The sequence below is a fragment of the Cynocephalus volans genome, chromosome 2 (assembly GCF_027409185.1).
Source record: "Cynocephalus volans isolate mCynVol1 chromosome 2, mCynVol1.pri, whole genome shotgun sequence".
NCBI lineage: Eukaryota > Metazoa > Chordata > Mammalia > Dermoptera > Cynocephalidae > Cynocephalus > Cynocephalus volans.
In genome coordinates, this window is record NC_084461.1 from 224,768,661 (window position 1) to 224,786,217 (window position 17,557).

Consider the following 17,557-nt stretch of genomic DNA (forward strand, 5'->3'; position numbering starts at 1 on the left):
TCTGGGCTAGGCATTGAGATTATTCAGAGAAGAGATTGTCCCTGCTCTCAAGGAGCTTAGGGAGCTCTGACACAATTATAGCAAGGGAAATATGTGTTATGACAGGATTAGTATGGGGTCCTAATTAGCTGAGGTGCTCCTAGGAAGTGTCCTGCAGTTGTGTGGAGAGGCTGGGACAGGAAGTTTCTGTAGAGGAGGCTGGGGTCAGAGGAGGACTAGGAGGCAGCTGAGAGGGGTGGAGGGGAAAGAGGGTCGAGGTGAAGGCTGAGGGGTCAGAGGAGCATGTCCCCCGTCAGGGTGGCGATAGTTCAGGCTGGTGGTTGCTTACCACAGGGTCAAGTGTTGGGTGGCAGTGCAAGTAGAAGGGTGAGCTGAGGTCAGATCCTCGTGGCCTCATAGGCCAGGTCAAGGTGTTCAGACTCTGTCCCATGAGCAGCAAGCAACCATTGAAGGCTTGGAAGTGAGGGCGTGAGGCATTCAGAAATTCGTGCTTTGAAACGATCATGCTGGAAGGTGTAGTAACCAGATGAGAGATGAGAGTGGCCGGGACTGGCATGGTGACAGGATAGAGGGAAAGATGTGGTGACTTTGAGAGGGATTCCGGAGGTGGAAGTGACGTGAACTCGGTGGAAAGAAAGTGGGCCTGATTAAGGACAAGGCCTGGATTTCTGGTTTGGGCACACGCAGAGGGGACGACGGTTCTGTCCATTGGATTGGGCACACTGGGGGGAAGGCCAGGTGGGGAAGGGTGGTGTGTATGCCGGAGGGACAGCCGAGTCAGCAGCAGTTATGAATCCAGTGTGGTGGTTTGGGGTCGGGAACACGGTCTGGCTGGAGACCTAGATTTGGCCTCCTCAGTGTATAGAGCAGATTGAAACCGTGGGCATGAGTGAGCTAGCATGGAGATGTGTGTACACTGGGGTAAGGTACGTGCGCTTGGCTTCACACAGTCAGCATCTTTGTTGAGCAGAGGAAAGGGAGAGGGAGAAGAGCGGCTGCCTCCACGGTGTCTCTGCCTCTGCCCTGATGAGTGAGGGGCAGGTGTGGGGCCGGCAGTGCCTGTGGTCAGTCTTGTGTCTGGTGGCCCCTGGCAGCCCGAGCTGCATGTAAGTCTGGTGTTGAAGAGGCCGCCTCAGTTAGTTTTGGCTTGTGCCTAAATTTCATCCTGTGCACTGACTAGCAGCCACCCCAGCGAGGCTGAAGATGAAGTGGCTGCGGTAACGGGAGTGTTGATGTAGTGGGGGTGTGGGCTCATGAGCTTAGGTGAAGGGGTTGGTCTCAGCCAGGAAGAGGGCGGGACGGGTGTGGATGCAGACAGGTACCTGTGGTGTATAATGCATCAGGATATTTGACTGCAAGGAAATGAAACCTGGATTCAAATTGGGTTAAACGTTTACAAAATGCATGGTACACCTAGCAACCTACAGAGAGGGAGGCTGTAGACACGCATGATCAGCAGCTCAGTAATGTCATCAGGGTCCCAGCCACTTTAGTTTTCTCCTAAGGCCAGTTCTCCTTGTGACCATAAGATCTTACCACTGTAGCCCAACTGCCCAGTGCCTGTTGGGCTGTACACACAGCAGGAGAGACTGAGAGAAAAAGCTCTTCCCCACTATAGAGCATAAGTCCTTCCTTACTAGGTAGGTTGGTCAGCCTTGCCAGCCAACTTTGTGGGCTAGTGAGAGTTGCAGGGGAATGCTGTGCACTAACAGGCTTGAGGTGAACCAAGATTCCCACTTCACAGCCAGACAACGGTCAGAGTCCCATGAAGTACGTGTCTGTGGGAAGGAAGTGGGCACCTGCACAAAAATGGTTCTGTTTGGAAAGGAGAGAGCAGAAAGGGATGGTGAGATGTGGCTGTGAGTCTCCTGGCCTACCTAGTGTGAGGGCACTGGGTGATTCCATAAATGATTTCGTTTTTTTAAAAACTTATTATGAGCATTTTCCCAGGTGATTAAATATTCTTTAGAAATGATTTTATGTTTATATACTATTCCATGTCATTTAACAAACCCTTATAGTATTTACTATATGGCACTGTTCTAAGCACTTTACAGATGTTAACTGACTTAATCTTCATAATAACCCTATAAGATCAATACTATTATTATTTCCATTTGAAGATGAGAAACTGATGTCCAGAGAGTTTAAATAATGTCCCTGAGATCACAAAGTTAGTGCGTGCAGAGCTGGGATTCAGACCCAGGCGGTGCTCCTACCACTGGCCTGTGCTGTGTCAAAGAAATGGGATAGTTCATTCGCCCCTTCTCTATCTATGGACATTTGGGTGGCATCCACCTTTTCCACAGTATAAATAATTCTCTGGTGTGTATGCTGTTCTGTACATGTGTGTTGGGATCTCTGTGTCAATGTGTGACTGCTGCTCGGCTGCTTTCCACGACAACAGTGCCAGCCTGCATGCCATTCGTGTGGGCTTTCCAGGAGAGCCGCCGCTGGCTGCTTCTCCACTGTTTCCTCGCGTGGAGAAGCGGGCAGCGTGGTGTAGTGAGAGCAGGCCGCAGCAATCAGAAGACTGACTTGTACTTCCAGGCATTCCTCCACCTCTGGGTAGCCATGTCACCTTGGGCATGCCACCTGCCGAATCCCCAGACATGGGAGCGTTTCTGTCCTGCTTACTTCCCAGGGCTGTGAAGAGCAGCCTGTGAAGAAATCCTGTGGGTTGAAAATTCTTGGTGGACTGTAAAGTGTCAAACAAATTTAAGATACTGATATGTCCACTTAGGTTAAGGTCCACTGTATAATAACTTCACTAATCTGGAATAGAAGGGGAGAGAATATTTTTCTTACATAGTATTTGTTTTCTTTTACTTCACTGTAGATGTTATCTTTGAATGTATTATTTGGTGTTTTCTCTTAATACCTACATCTGCTGATTGATGAATGGGATCATAGAGATTTCACTTACTGGGTTTTAACCTCGATAGCTTTTTCTTTAAAGAAAATAGCAATAAATTTCCACAGCTAGCATTTTCTTTTTTGAACTGTTAAGTTCTTTTGTTTCTGTTTTTGTTTTGTTTTGTTTGGCAGTTAATCACTCTATGCTGTCTTCATGGCTGTGTTTTCTTCTTGGACATTTGGGTGCAGGTTTGAGGGATTGGGTCCAACTATAATCGTCTGTCCAACGACAGTGATGCATCAGTGGGTGAAAGAGTTTCACACATGGTGGCCTCTGTTCAGAGTGGCAATTCTACACGAAACTGGTTCCTACACCCACAAAAAGGTAACGTGATAATTCTTCAGTACCTTTCTATTTGTTTTGTTTTAATGCTTTCCATTTTACATATTTGGTTTGTCTTTCATCAGTGCGTTTCTCAGATGTATAATCCTGTTTCTTCATGCATTTAAAACTATTTTTTTTACTATTGACTTAATTTAGAGACACAACTGGGCACAGACAGGGCATCACAAGCCCGATAGTATGAGTGGGACCGTAAATCAGGCGGCTTACATAGCAGTTAGCTGCAGGGACTTTGGGCATTTGAGGCTTTAAAAGTAATATAACTCTTAATTGGTAAATGCATTTGTTAATAGGCGTTTAAAACATGTTTTTGATGAAGGGAAGAAGCAACCTGACATTTTGAGAATTTTACAAGTATTGTTGGTTTTTAATTAAGTTGCTTTGTTCTCTGAATTCTTGATCATTATGTATGGAAAGCTATATTCCTGACTTATTTGTAGTTTTATTAATAGTCACATTATCAAAAAGGAGGTATATCTGTGCTCCTGTGGGTAGCACAGACATGTTGTGTTCTGCTTTTTTCTTGTCTGTCTTACCATCTAGACTGTGAGCTCTGTAGAGTAGGGACTGCATCGGACTCATTTTCATATCCCAAGTGCGCCATAGCATTTGCTGAATAAATAATAATCACTGTTTCACTGGGGTCTTGTAGGTTACATTACTGACAGGAAGTGGCAGTTCGTTGTGAATTCTTTCTTCCTGAGTCTTCTGAGCTCTTGATTGAGCCCTCCTGTACCCCATAAAAGCAGTGCCAGCTGCAGAAGCTGTGACCTGCTGGCTTCCTTGAGATAAGCACAAAGGAGCATCTCCGTGCTTTTGCCGATACCCCTTTCCGTCCATGTTCCCCTTGTGTTCATGATCATGGGTAAGCAGAACTGTCAACAAAAGTCGATCAGCAGTCTCTGTGATTTGGTAGCTCAAGGGAGGTGAGATGGAATCTCGCTTATTCTAGCTGTTATTGTTAAAACTAACTGACTTTGCTCAGAATTTTAAATGATAAATAGAAAACAAATGAGCTAAGATAATTAATGACGTAGGGTAAATGCTGTGATATTTTTAAAAAGTGATTTTTAGCAGTATGAAAATACCAGTTTAGATTTTTTTTCTAATCAAATCCTAACTCGTCGTAACTATCCAGTCATTACCCTGTAAAATATTCTTGATTTCTTTTTTCACTCCCATTATCTATTGACATCTCTCAGTGTTTTGTGTTGCAGAAGCTTGTAGCAGGATTCATTAGTTGATGTTTGTCTTAGAAAGGCAAATTTTTCACGTGTTCCTCTTCTTCCTTTTATTTTCTTTTGGGTTGTAACGTGCACATATTTCACGACTTCACCTGGATTGTGGCTTACCTGCCGGCCCTCTGGTACTATAACCTGAAGAACTACCTTCACATAAACCAAATACATTGACTCGCAAAGGGAAATAGAATTGACAGTGAACTTGTTGGTGAAACAACTTCCTTAACTTCTTTGGAGGGCACAACTTAAAGAATAGGTATTTTACTTTGTTTACAATGGTTCCACCTTCTGACACACAGACACACGCTTACAAATGGCTGCTTATTATTTGTTCAGTGCTTTACAGTTTACCAAGGACTTTAACTTGAAGTTTCTGACTTAACTTTTGAGTAAAGCAGCATTACAGTTTCCTCGTGTTTTTACTCTGAATCTTAACTCTCTTTCTACTGTTCCTTTTCCATTAAGAAGTATCTCAGGTCTCTAAAGATGTAAGCTGTTATGCAAAAGATCAAAAAAATGTTCTTTTGAATCTTTCAAACCATATTCTTGACTTAGAAACATAATCAGTTTATTATTTCTTATTAATCTTAACAATCAGTTTATTGTCTGTGGCGGCACATTGAGAAGGTGTTAATAGTTCCTTTGCACAGGCCTTCTTAGTGACTTTTCCAAGATGGTAACTTTGGTTTCTGGATTAAAGCACTGAAGTGGCATTTGATCCCCCTGCTCCTTCCTTTCTTTTCTGTATGTACAGATCTTTGTCACCATCCCACACGTACCTGCTGGCTTATAAATGTGTGTTCAGTTGCAATAGAGTCTACATTTCTTATTCCTGTTTCAAATATTCTGTCAGTGCCGATCTGTTGTCTAACCCAGCCTGACTTCCTTTCCTTCCTTTTCAGCTGGGATTTCTCTTTTCCATGGGTGAGCCTTCTGTGCCCACTGATAGTCCTGGCGAAATTTAACAGTGGCACAGCGGCGTAGAAACAGTCAGTGCTGGACAAATAGAGAAGAGAAGAGGATTTCTCTTTAGAAATATTTAAAAGAGTAGTAATGGCAGAATTGTTTTGCTTATTACTCAAGTAGATTCTCTTTATTTTCCTAATGCTTTGTTGTTGCTGGTGTGATATAAAATTTTGAAAATTTTTCATTTGGAAAGCAGATACCAAAGGATCAATAATTTCTGAATGTAGCACATCTATCATTCCTCCCCAAATTGCCTTTTAGCTTCTCACCTCTCTCACCATTTAATCCCATATAGTATTTGTTAATAGTCTCTTTGATTGGGAGCATAATTGAGAATTGTCAAATGCACACCCGGCAACCATGTTAAAAAAAAAAAATGCATCTAATAATTTCAACCAGTCAAATCTAATGAAGAAATTTTCAGGCTTCTTTAATGGTCAGTTGAAATCTCATTTAATGGGAGTCCAAGATTTCATTTTTCTCATTATGTTTTGTGATCCCTTTTTTCTAACATAGAAAAACTTTTATGTGAGTTGATTAATATTTATTTGTTGAAAAACTATAAACACTGCATTCCAGGTCTTTGGTGTTAGGGCTCCAAAAAATGTATGTGATGTTTTTAACTTAGAGAGCCAACTGTTTTCTTGGGGAAAGAAAATGTAATATATGAGAAGATAATGAAAGAAGACAGTCTTGTGATACTTACCCTATAACTCACAGTGGGTGGTGGCATCTGTAGCTTAAACTAATGAGTAGGTACCCTTTTTTCAAATTGGTGGAAGATGTGTAATGAGAAATCACTTATATTCTAAACAATTGTCACTTTCTCTCTTTTTTTTCCCACCTTTTTCTGCTATGTAGAGTCTAGTAATCCTGTGGAATATTTTAGACAGTTCAAAGAGTTTTGTCTCATTTAGTCAAGTCATGCCATTTAGAGGTGTAAGAGTGGGAAAGGCAGCAATGGTGTAGCATTTTAAGAGCATAGGTTGTGTAGTTACCAGACCAGGGTTTGAATCTCAGGTCTGCCATTTGATAACTCTGTGACCTGGGGCAAGTCACTTGGCTTCTCTGAGTCCAGTCTGATCACCTGAGAAATGGGTATTTTTTTGTAATTCTTTGAGGATTTATTGGGTTGCTATGTGTACACAGAGCATATAACATTCATTCAGGTGATTCTTACTATTAGAAACAAAGACTGTGGTAGGTCTCCTCATCTCAGTAGTTGAGTGAAGAAAGGAGGCTGAAAGAGGCTTTGCTGAGTGGTTCAGTGTGCATTCTAGAGAGATGGAAGGGCCGCACCCACTTTATCACAAGTGCTCAGCGTCAGTCATCATCTAGACCTTTTTTTTCTCATGTCCATATACATCTGGTCCCAAATGGAAATGATGAAATAGAATGTTAAAATTCTCTTTTGGGAAGTGCAGGGTGTGGTTAAAGAGCAAACCACACTCACAAAAACCTGGGCCATCTGATGAAACTACCAACACGTGTGTTCTTTAAAAAGGCCCATTTTCTGAAACACTAGAGCAAAAAGACTTGGTTTTTAAAAAAGCTGGAGTGAAGTAAAATCATTGCAAATAAAAATAGAAGGGGGTCACACAACCCTTCAATCATCCTAAATATTTTAGACTCATTCCAAGTACACAAATTATAACAAAAAGTAACGTAATTCCTGCTAATGCTAGACACTGTGTATACACCTAAGATAAGAAATGATGGATACTTGGCTTGTTCTGTGAGGTAACAATTTTATGTTGTGAAATTATGTTCCCGGAGCCCTTTTTTCTTGTCAGCACAAATCCTTGTTTATTAAAGATTTAGCTGGAAGGAAATTTTAATTAATTACAGGTGTGGTAAATCCTGCCTGGGAAGCTGCCGTGCTGTGTTTACTGTGAATGGCCTTCATGTGCCTGTGCGTGGCTTGGCTCTCCCGCTGCCTGACAGTGTGATTTATGGCTGTTGTTTTCCTCCAGTCCACTGTTTGCCCTCTAGGAGGGATTGGTCTCCTGAGCCTCCATAATAACAGCAGCACTTTCACAGACATCTCTTAATGACAACAGCACAGCGTTCAGTAAGTCAGGCTAATTGCAGATGTACCCTATTAATTGCAAAAACTAGGAGAGGTTACATATTTTACAAGCTTTTAATTTGAAACCGCCCGAGATGATTTGTCTTAAGTGTTTGAATGGAGATGTCCATAATATTCAACAATTCACCATTATTGAAACTCCATTGTAGTCATTTATAGAATTCTGAGATTGAACCAGGTGAAAACAGACTTAGATGTGCTTTTTTACCCAGTGGCTGTTAAGTGGAGATTATCTTTTCAGTGGGGACATTTCCTGTTCTTTTTGTAACAGCATCTTCTTAATTCTTGTTAATCGATATACATCTTTCTGACCTAGTAGAAATTCTGTGTTTCTACAGCTAACATTGCAGAATTTTCCAAATAAACTTCAGTCTGTAAGCAAACAAAAGAAACTACACTTCGTTCAATGGTATTTATTGCAGAGGCTCGGTGTCTCATTTAACTGTGGTGAAGCTCCCAGCTACACGAGTCCAGAATTCACTTTGGGGTTGTGTTCCTTGGAGGTTAGTGGAATGGCCATGGCGAGTCTGTGCATCCAGCAGTTAGGAGTTCTGGGGTCCGTGAGCAAGTGGACCCACAATTGCAGGGTTTGGCTATGATATAGTGGACATTTTCTAAATGTGAGTGGTTATTTAACCTCTGCTCTGTTTCAATCCTCAAACAGTTGTGGTTGTTTTCCTCTCCCTTTCTCTCCATGTGCATGCATGACTTGTGCCTGGAGCAGACTCCGTGTGGGGCATTCTCCCATCTCAGTTTGCTGTCACCTCGTGTCCCGCCTGCTGCCGTGGCTCTCGCAGCCATGGGGAATAGAGTTGGGGTTGCTGCCGGTGCACAGTCTCAGTAGAAGATTTAGATGTGTAGAAGCTATGGCAGTCAGCTCTGGCTTCTAAAAGTTGTGGGCCTGCCGGGTGCGGTGTTGGAGGTGCCACAGTGCTGCTGAGGGCAGCCCGCTTGTTTTCTCTGGGCACAAGCAGCTGCGGCAGGGCTCGGATGATGGGGCGGCAGTGTGGTCAGGGGGAAGTGGGATGGAGCAAATCTGTGTGTTTGTAAGACTGTGCACCCTGAAGTGTAGGTTGCTGCATTTGCCATGAGGTCAAAGGTCGGGAAGTGGTTGCATCAGGTGTGGCCCTCCTGTACTGTTGTGCAGGTGTTGACCTTTGTGGATGGGAAGATGGCAGAAGAGCACTCATGATATATAGCTCTCTCTCACCTGTCGCACCTTCAGTAGGTCCTGGGGGTTGTGGTTATTAAAATGGTCTCTAAAGCCATTTTATTAACTTCTTGAATGTCGAGTGTATTATGACATCTGAAAGGACAATTTCTTCCTCTTTATTTTGTTCTTCCAAATTTTTCTTAGCCCTGGCCATACTTTTTATACTCTGTTCGATTAAAATATATTTTAATCCTAGTCTTTGATATTAATAAAATTATCATATTTGAAGATGTTGAATTAAAAAAATTTTGTATGAGATGATTGTGATTACATGAACTGTGTTATTAGGCTTCTAGTATTTATTTGTATTCCTGTGGTAAGCCTTATTAGGTTAACCTGTTGCTAGGTTTATCTATAAAGTAGTGGATCTCTGATGTGGTGCATGCACATGTGTAAGCATGCTGTCTGCCAGTTTTGAAAATAGGGTTTTACTGGCCTTATACATGATTTGGAATGCCTTCTGTCTTTTTCTGTATTTTGGAACAGTTTAAATCACAGGATCCTTTCCTCCTTCGCTCATAGAAACCCTTTGGGGTTGGTAGACTTTGTGGGAAGAGCATAACGTCTTTTTAAGTTCTTCAGTATTGGTCTGTTCAGTTGGAGTAATTTGGGGGGGTCCATTTTGGTAATTTATTCTTTTAACTGTCATCTGTCAAAAAGTTCAGATTTTTTGGCATGCGGTATTGGTAAACATTTTTGTATTCGCTACATCTGTGGTTGTGTTCCTTTGACATTTTTAATGCTGAACATCTGAATCTGTTCTTTGGGCTGACTTTTCAGAGGTGTGTGTGTTCGGTTTGGTCTTTTCAGAATTTTTTTTTTTATCAGTTCCACCAGGGTTTTAAGATTCACTAATTTTTGTTTTTATCTTATTGTCCTTTTTTTTTTAAGCAGGTTGAGTTGACTGCTCATTTTGATTTCAGCCTTTCTTAGAGTATTTGTAAAGAATGAGTATTCTTTGTGAAGTCTAAAGCTCTGCTAGGAGCTTGCCAATGGTTTCAAATGGTGATACCCAAATCCTTTGTATCCTAATTTTTAAACTTTTTGTTTTCTGTAATCTTGCTGTTAGGAAAATATAGAAAATGGTCAGGGCCCCTCAGATATTCAGAATCTTGCTGAGCATCTGATGTGAATATGCACGTGTGCCCAGGTGTTCCTTGTTATTGTGTAATGTGAGTGCGCATGTGCACCCAGGTGTTTTGAGTTGTGGACTTAAGTATAAGGGACTAACGGCTCTGATACGCGAAGCTTTCCCAGACGCTCCGGGAAGCCACCAGGGTGGCTACTTCCAGATCCGAATAGAACCTATTGTTTCTTCACCCCACGGCTCCCAGGACTTTTCCTATTACCTAGCTCGTAGACCTGCCGTGTGGAGGGTTTGTGACCCAGTCTGTGAGCCCTAGCTCTACATTTGCTTTTTCTCTGGGGGAGGCTGTGAGTGTGTCACTTTGTTCAGGACATTCTAAGGGCTTTGTTTTTGTGTTTATTGTTTTTTGTGTTTTTCTGTTATTTGCTATTGTTGTTTATTCATGGCTCTTAGTGTATCGTCCCCTTTAAAATAGGAAATATCCTTCTTTATTTCTTTTTGTCTGTGTCGGCTGGGTCACAGACCATTCAAACTCATTCTGTGCAGACTGGGTCACAGACCCCTCATATGCAGGTTGTGAGCTAGGTAATTGCAGAAAGATCCTGGGAGCTGCAGGCAAGGTTGACATGCTTTATTTAGATGTGAGCTCAGCCCCCTAGCCTCCTACTGGATCAGAACTGTTGTCTTTTATGCTAGGGTCAGATAGCCAAGGAACACCTGGGTGCACATGCGTAATTAACGTATTTACAACAGACAGGCCTGAGCCATGCTCAGCCAGATATGAGGTGAGGGAGCCTGACCAGTCTGTCTCCATTTTCCTCACAGTCTGATATAAGGCTGATCCTACCCTTTTTTTTTGTTTGTATTTCCTTGCTTTGGTCATTCCCATATTCCAACTTTCAGTGCCAGTCTAGTTACAGTCTCTTAAACGTGAGGCTGGGTTTTGGCCTTAACCAGTGGAAAGTCTCGCTGCTAGTAACCCTCTGTCATATGGTGATGACCCTTCATGTGTTTAGTCTGAAACCTGCTGTCTTATTTTCTATTTTCTATTTTCTTGATTTTCACTATTTTCTATTACTTTTCCTCCCTATAGTGGTTTGATAATTCTACATTCTCTTTGTTTTCTAGTGTTTATGTGGAAGTAGCAACTATTAGTAATAGGCTTACATTTTTGACAAGTGTACTTTAACATATTTTTCTCTTGCAGTTAAGAATTAAAGAGCATCTATTTTACCTGTGCCCCATTCTACTCTTGTACAGGGTGGGATTTTTAGTCCACTTTTATTTTCCCCTAATCTCACTCTAGGTTTTGTTAAATAGGAATTACAGTAACACTTAAAAATATGTATCTTTTTATATCTTATCTTATTTTTTTGGCAGCTGGCTGATACGGGGATTCAAACCCTTGACCTTGTTGTTATAACACCATGCTCTAACAAATTCAGCTAACTATCCAGCCCTCCTTTTTATATTTTAGATAATTTAGGTTTCATTTATACTTTAAAGTGTTTAATATTCAGACTTAATTATTATGTTTTAATGGTTTATTTTTAGAAATGGTATACATATCACATAGAATTTCCCTTTTGAAATATTTTTTATTGTAGAGTAAGAGGCAGCATAGCCTAACATTTAATAGTACTAGCTTTGTAGTTGGCTGCCTTTCTACATTCAGATTCTGACTTCACCATTTACCAGCTGAGTGACCTGGTACATAGTAACTCTCTCCAAGGCAGGGTTTTCTGTAAAATGGGGCAGTGGTGGTCCTTCTGTCCTTCCTCAGGGAGTTGCTGTGAGCACTGTCTATAATGGCCCACAGGGTGGGATCCCTGTGTCCCTCCTCTGCAGAGTGCAGTGTCTGTGCACGCCTTCCTTTTCCGTCCAAGAGAGCGCCACTGCACGGTCTGCAGACAGCACACTGTGCTCAGTCTCTTGGTAGCTTATTTTCTGAATCCTTTCTTGTCTGAAGCTGGAATTTGTTTATTCTTTCTGTCAAGCATGATTCCTAGTTTTGATTGATGCAGAATTCCAAGGTTGCCACGTTTCCCCCTTAGAATTACGTGAAGATATTTCTCTTTGCTTTCTGACATTTTTAGTGTTGCAGAAAAGATGGCTGATGCTGGCAGCCTTTCTGCTCTGAAGGGCATCTTTTCTTGTTCTGTTTAGTTCTGATTACAAGCAATGGTATTTTCTCATTTTTTTTTTTTATTTTTGGAATTTAGACAACTAGTAGGATATGCTTAGGATAGGTCTTTTTTCAGTGTTTCTCCTTGGCACTGTAGGATGTCTTGCTCTGTATCAAGTCTTTCCTCAGTTTATTCAGTTTTTTCTTATTTTTAAAATCATTGCTTTTGTATCATTTCCATTCTATCCTCTTGGAGTTCATGTTATCAGTCATTAGAGCTCCTACTTTTGTCTTCTTGTCTCCTTGGATTTTCTCTCATTTTCTTGCTCTTGTTTTAACATAATTAATCATTTCTACCCACCTTGTTCTAAGTTTAACAAAGATGGACACAAAGGATGTCTTGGAAAAATTAAAGTTGGGTAAGTGTTTACATATTACAACTTTTCCTCATCTTTTCTTGAGAGCTCCCCATTCATCAATATGAAGTGGCTGTGTTAGTCAGTGTTTACTACCATACATATTAACAAAATGTGAGGTATACTTCCAGTGCTGGCTGTATGATTAGTGTTGTACATGGTATGTTTGTATTTGTACATTTTATAAAGTGCTTTAGAATGTGTCATGATTGAAAGGCTGTCATTTTAGGTCATGCTCATTTAATTTCACTTATTATTTAAATCTGGCTTTACCATTTTATTTACCATTTTATTATGGTTTTAGGAGAAACTAATTCGAGATATTGCGCATTGTCATGGAATTTTGATCACTTCTTACTCCTACATTCGAATAAAGCAAGATGACATTAGCAGGCATGACTGGCACTATGTAATCTTGGACGAAGGGCACAAAATTCGAAATCCAAATGCTGCTGTTACCCTTGCTTGCAAACAGGTATGGCCTCTTATAACAAGGGGGATTTCCAGGTGGATAATAGTGTTTAATTCAGAAAAAAACTATCTGCTTCTAGTAGCACATTTATCGAATCTTTCTTGTACCTTTACATAAGGAATTAAAAGTATACATTTTGCATTAATGCAAAAAATTCCCTATTCTTGCCCTCAATCAGGTTTTTAAAATTCTCATTGCTCGTATTACTTAATGTTTCTTGCAGGCATCAGTTGTTAGAATGTAACCAAATTCAACTCTAATCCATAGTATTTAGTTTGAACAGTAAGAAAAATTTTTCCCTATTTTTTCATCTATTGTAATTGAAGAATTATAATTGTATAACATGTCTATGTTTTGGGGAGGACCAAAATGATGGCAAGAACTGAAATAATGAATACATGTGTTAAGTAACAATATCTCATGGGAGTGTTTTGGGGTAGGGATGGTGATCATCTATTAAAAGGTGAATTTAGGGCTGAGCCCGTGGCGCACTCGGTAGCGTGCTGCGCTAGCAGCGCGGCGACGCTCCCGCCGCCGCGGGTTCAGATCCTATATAAGGATGATCAGTGCACTCCCTGGCTGAGCGCCGGTCACCGGAAAAAAAAAAAAAAAAAAAGGTGAATTTAATAGAAAAGTATTTTTTCCCCCACAACAGTTCCGCACCCCTCATCGGATCATCTTGTCTGGCTCACCAATGCAGAATAACCTGCGGGAACTGTGGTCACTGTTTGACTTTGTTTTCCCGGGCAAGTTAGGCACGCTGCCTGTGTTCATGGAGCAGTTCTCTGTCCCCATCACCATGGGAGGGTATTCGAATGCATCCCCAGTACAGGTAATGTGTTCAGCACGTAACATTCAGGATGTAAGGAAAATGATCAGGCTTATAAATTTATATCTGATGAAAAACTATTTTTACTTAATAGATCCTATTTTTCCGGGTAAGTTTTCTAAAAAATGATGGAAAATATTCACTTAGAGGAAAGCCCTAGAATAAAACTATTCTTTTTGTGATAGAAATTAAACTGTTTTGGTGTTGGTTGTTTCTGGGATGTTCCTGACAGATAAGAAATAAAAGATGTCATATGATAAGAAAAAGAGTAGTCAGAAATTATGAAAAAGGGAGAATCAGTTCTGGACAGCAGGCAATTTAGTGCAAATTGAGTAGTGTATCTTATAAAGTAGTGGAGAAGCTTAGAAAAGGGGACACTGGGGAGGATTGCACAGTTCCAGGAAGACATAATGAGACATGTGTCCCTTAACCTGATTCTGGGAAAATAGGCCATGAAGAGCGAGGGGATTCTAGATTAGGGCAGCAACATGATCGTGGCCACATTGTGTGACTGTGGGCAGTGAAGAGACTGCTTGACTGGACTGCAGATGCTTGTGGGGGAGCAGTGGGAGAGCTGTGGACACCAGAACTGGGGGCCTTGAAAGGGAGGCCAAAGTGCTCAGGGAGGGCAGGACCACTGAAGGCATTTGAGCAGGAGGCTGGGAGATGGTAGTTCCTGAGGGTTGCTCAAGCTGCAGGGTAGTCACGGGAGGGCAATTGTACTGAGACCGTGGAGACATCAGGGATGAGGGTGATGAGGATCTGGACCTGGACTTGGGTGGTTGTCTGAGAAAGACAGTGGACAGTAAGAAGCACAGGTAGCATTTTTAGGCAGAATAGACAGGATGTGGAGGCTGAGAAGATAAAGGAAATGGGGTAGAGAATGGTGAGGTTGCTGCAGCTGACCCCTGAGATTTAGGCCTGGGTGACTGGAAGAATGGGTTTGTCACGGGCAGGAGTGTCAGGAGGTAAAGCCCACCTGAGGGCAGTTTGCGGCCTTTAGGGGTGGGCTCCATCCAGCCTTGGCAGGAGGCAGGGTTTCTGCGTGGCCCTCCTCAGGTGAGGCTTGCACCTGCCAGGTTATGGCTGAGCCAAAACTAAAGACTTTCACAACAAGAGTCGCTCTTGTGTTTTGAAATATTTAATTAGAAAAAGAATTTTGGGCCTTTAAAATCAGAGATTGTCAAAAGCAACTTTAATACCTTTTAGATTATGAGATTGAATGATTTTTGTTAAACTTTCATAAAGGCTCTCTTCCTCCTCTGTCTCCCTGTTGTCTGTCCTTCGTTATACTGCTCTTTTTTTAACTTTTCATTTTTTTATTAGCATATTCATTGTTACAAATCATACTTATTCTTTTTAAAAAAATTTTTATTGACTCAAAATGGATTATACATATTTTTTGGGTTCAACATTGAGGTATGTTGATCAAATTGATGTTACTAGCATATATATTGTTATAAATCGTAATTATTCTTTATGCCCCTTGTCCAATCCTGCCCCATCTCTCTTCCTCTCCCCCTCCCCACTCTAATCACCCTAGATTTCTTCTCTCCCTCTGAAAGAATAATGGTTACTCTGTTGATTTGCTGCCCAAATGATCTGTCCAATGCTGAGAGGCATGATCAGGTCCCCTGATACTGTCATAGAGCAGATGTCTCTTCCGTCACTATGAAATGGGCTCTGTGGAGACGCACATCCTCCTCCTTTCTTTATCTCTGCTGGTGACTCTCCTTGTGTCAACTTACTCTGTGTGGTGGTTGTGGCATCTAGCCACCTTCAAGGCAGCTGTGGTTATCGTGGTGGCTGTGGTGGGCCACCCACATGGAGAAGATATTTTTGGCCTGCTCCGTGGTGCTGACAGTGTGCCTGGTTGTGGAGAGTGTCTGATCCCTGGTTCCATGCCCCAGGTCCCCGGGTGGGTCCCGAGGTGCTGGCATGGTGTGCCTGGTTGTGGGAGGGAGGTTCAGTCCCCTTCTCCATGCCTCGGGCGGGCCCTGAGGAGCTGTCACTGTGTGCCTGTTTGTGGGAGGGGGGTCTGGTCCTCTTCTCCATGCCCCAGGTCCCTGGGCAGGCCCTGAGGCGCTGGCATGGTGTGTCTGGTTGTGGGAGTGGGGTCTGGTCCCATTCTCCGTGCCTCAGGTCTCCAGGTGGTAACTGAGGTGCTGGCACAGGGTGCCTGGTTGTGGGAGGGGAGTCCAGTCCCATTCCCCATGCCTCGGGTCCCTGGGTGAGCCCCGAGGTGCTGGTGCTGTGTGCCTGGTTGTGGGAGGAGGTTCCGGTCCCCTTCTCCATGCCTTGGGTCCCCGGGTGGGCCCTGAGGTGCTGGTGTGGTATGTCTGGTTGTGGGAAGGGGGTCCAGTCCCTGGCTGCTAGCCTCAGGTTCCCAGGGGGCCCCTAGGCATTGGTGGTATGCCTGTATGTGGGAATGGGGTCCAGTCCTTGGCTCCAATACTCGGGATCCTGAGTGGTGCCCCAAGGTGCTGGTGGTGTGAGTGGTTGTGGGCAGGGGTCCTGCCCCTGGCTCCATACCTCATGTCCCTTGGTGGGCCCCAAGGCATTCATGGTGTGCCTGGGCCGGAACTAAGTTTTTGACCTTTGCTTGCTTCTAACCTGGGGAACTTCCTGTGGGAACCAGTAATTGAGCCGTGTGGTTGAGGTAAATTATCCTGGTGGGCCCCAAGGCATTCGTGGTGTGCCTGGGCCAAAACTAAGTTTTTGTCCTTTGCTTGCTTCTAAAATGGGGAAACTTCCTGTGGGAACTAGTACTTGAGCTGTGTGGTTGAGGTAAATTACTGCTTTGCTCCTGTTTCCCTGCGGAAGGCTTTTTGTGCAGCTCAGGGTTTAGTGGTTGACCTTATAGGTACTTCGGGCTCTCCTGAGACTGGGTGCACCTGGGTTGTGTAGAAACTCTGGTCTGGGCCTGAGTTTTTTCGTGAACTGCACCCCACGCAATTCTGCATTCCCGACCAGTCTCCTCTGAGTGGTCCTGCACTGACTGGGGGGCAGATTGGCTGTCCTTGCTGTGTCCCAGTGTTCTCCCAGTGGGCTGGCCTCCCCCACCACGCGTGCTCCAAACACTTCCCATGGGACGGGCCGTGCGCTGGTTCCTTGTGATGACTCACCAGCCTCTGAGTGGCTTCCCTTTTTCAGCTGCTCTGGCTCCTTGCCCCTGCGTGGGTCCACGGGAACCCTGTTAGTGGTCTTACTGTCCTGGGGGCCATCAAAGTGCTCTTCTCCCCTTCCGCTTCCAAGTAATTCCATCTAAAGGGCATGGCTGTGGCTTCTGCCAGTTCCTACTCCATGTGCTCCAGCATTAAAGTGGCTGTGGCCCAAAATGCTGAGAGCAGTTTTTCTTTTTCTCTTCATGGTTTCTCCTGCCTTCATGAGTTCCATAGGTCTCTCCTCCTCTTCACTTGAGCTCCAGCAGCCCCAGCTTGGCCGATGTTATATTTTTATAGTTGTAAATTGGTTGATTTGTGGGAGAGAGTGATGCTGGGGACTGTCTATTCCGCCATCTTGACTGGAAGTCCATACTTACTCTTTATGCCTCTTATCCAATCTCTCCCCTTCCTCTTCCTCCTTCTCCCCCGCCATCTAATAACCATAGATTTGTTTTCTCCATCTGATAGATTAATTGTTCCTGTAGATGATCTGTTCAATATTGAGACAGGTGTGATCAGTTCCTCCTCTATTATTGTAAATGAGATGCTGCTTCTATTACTCTGGAGTGTGCTTTCTGAAAAGAGAGGACTTCTTTGTTTTTTTTTGTTTGTTTGTTTTTTGGGTTTTTTTTTTTTTTTTTGGTCTCCACTGGTGCTTCTCCTTGTCAGTGAAGTTGAGAGTCTGGTGCACCATCT

General features: G+C 43.0%; 1 protein-coding gene across 3 annotated transcripts in view; it reads left to right on the plus strand.

The window, feature by feature from the left end:
• ERCC6 (ERCC excision repair 6, chromatin remodeling factor) overlaps positions 1–17,557 on the plus strand; it is a 78,026-nt gene that overhangs the window by 39,471 nt on the left and 20,998 nt on the right. For all 3 annotated transcript variants that reach the window (XM_063085845.1, XM_063085844.1, XM_063085846.1), the window contains exons 8-10: positions 3,106–3,241; positions 12,701–12,871; positions 13,524–13,700. In XM_063085845.1, the coding sequence (XP_062941915.1) occupies positions 3,106–3,241; positions 12,701–12,871; positions 13,524–13,700 (484 nt within the window). The remainder of the gene's footprint in view (positions 1–3,105; positions 3,242–12,700; positions 12,872–13,523; positions 13,701–17,557) is intronic.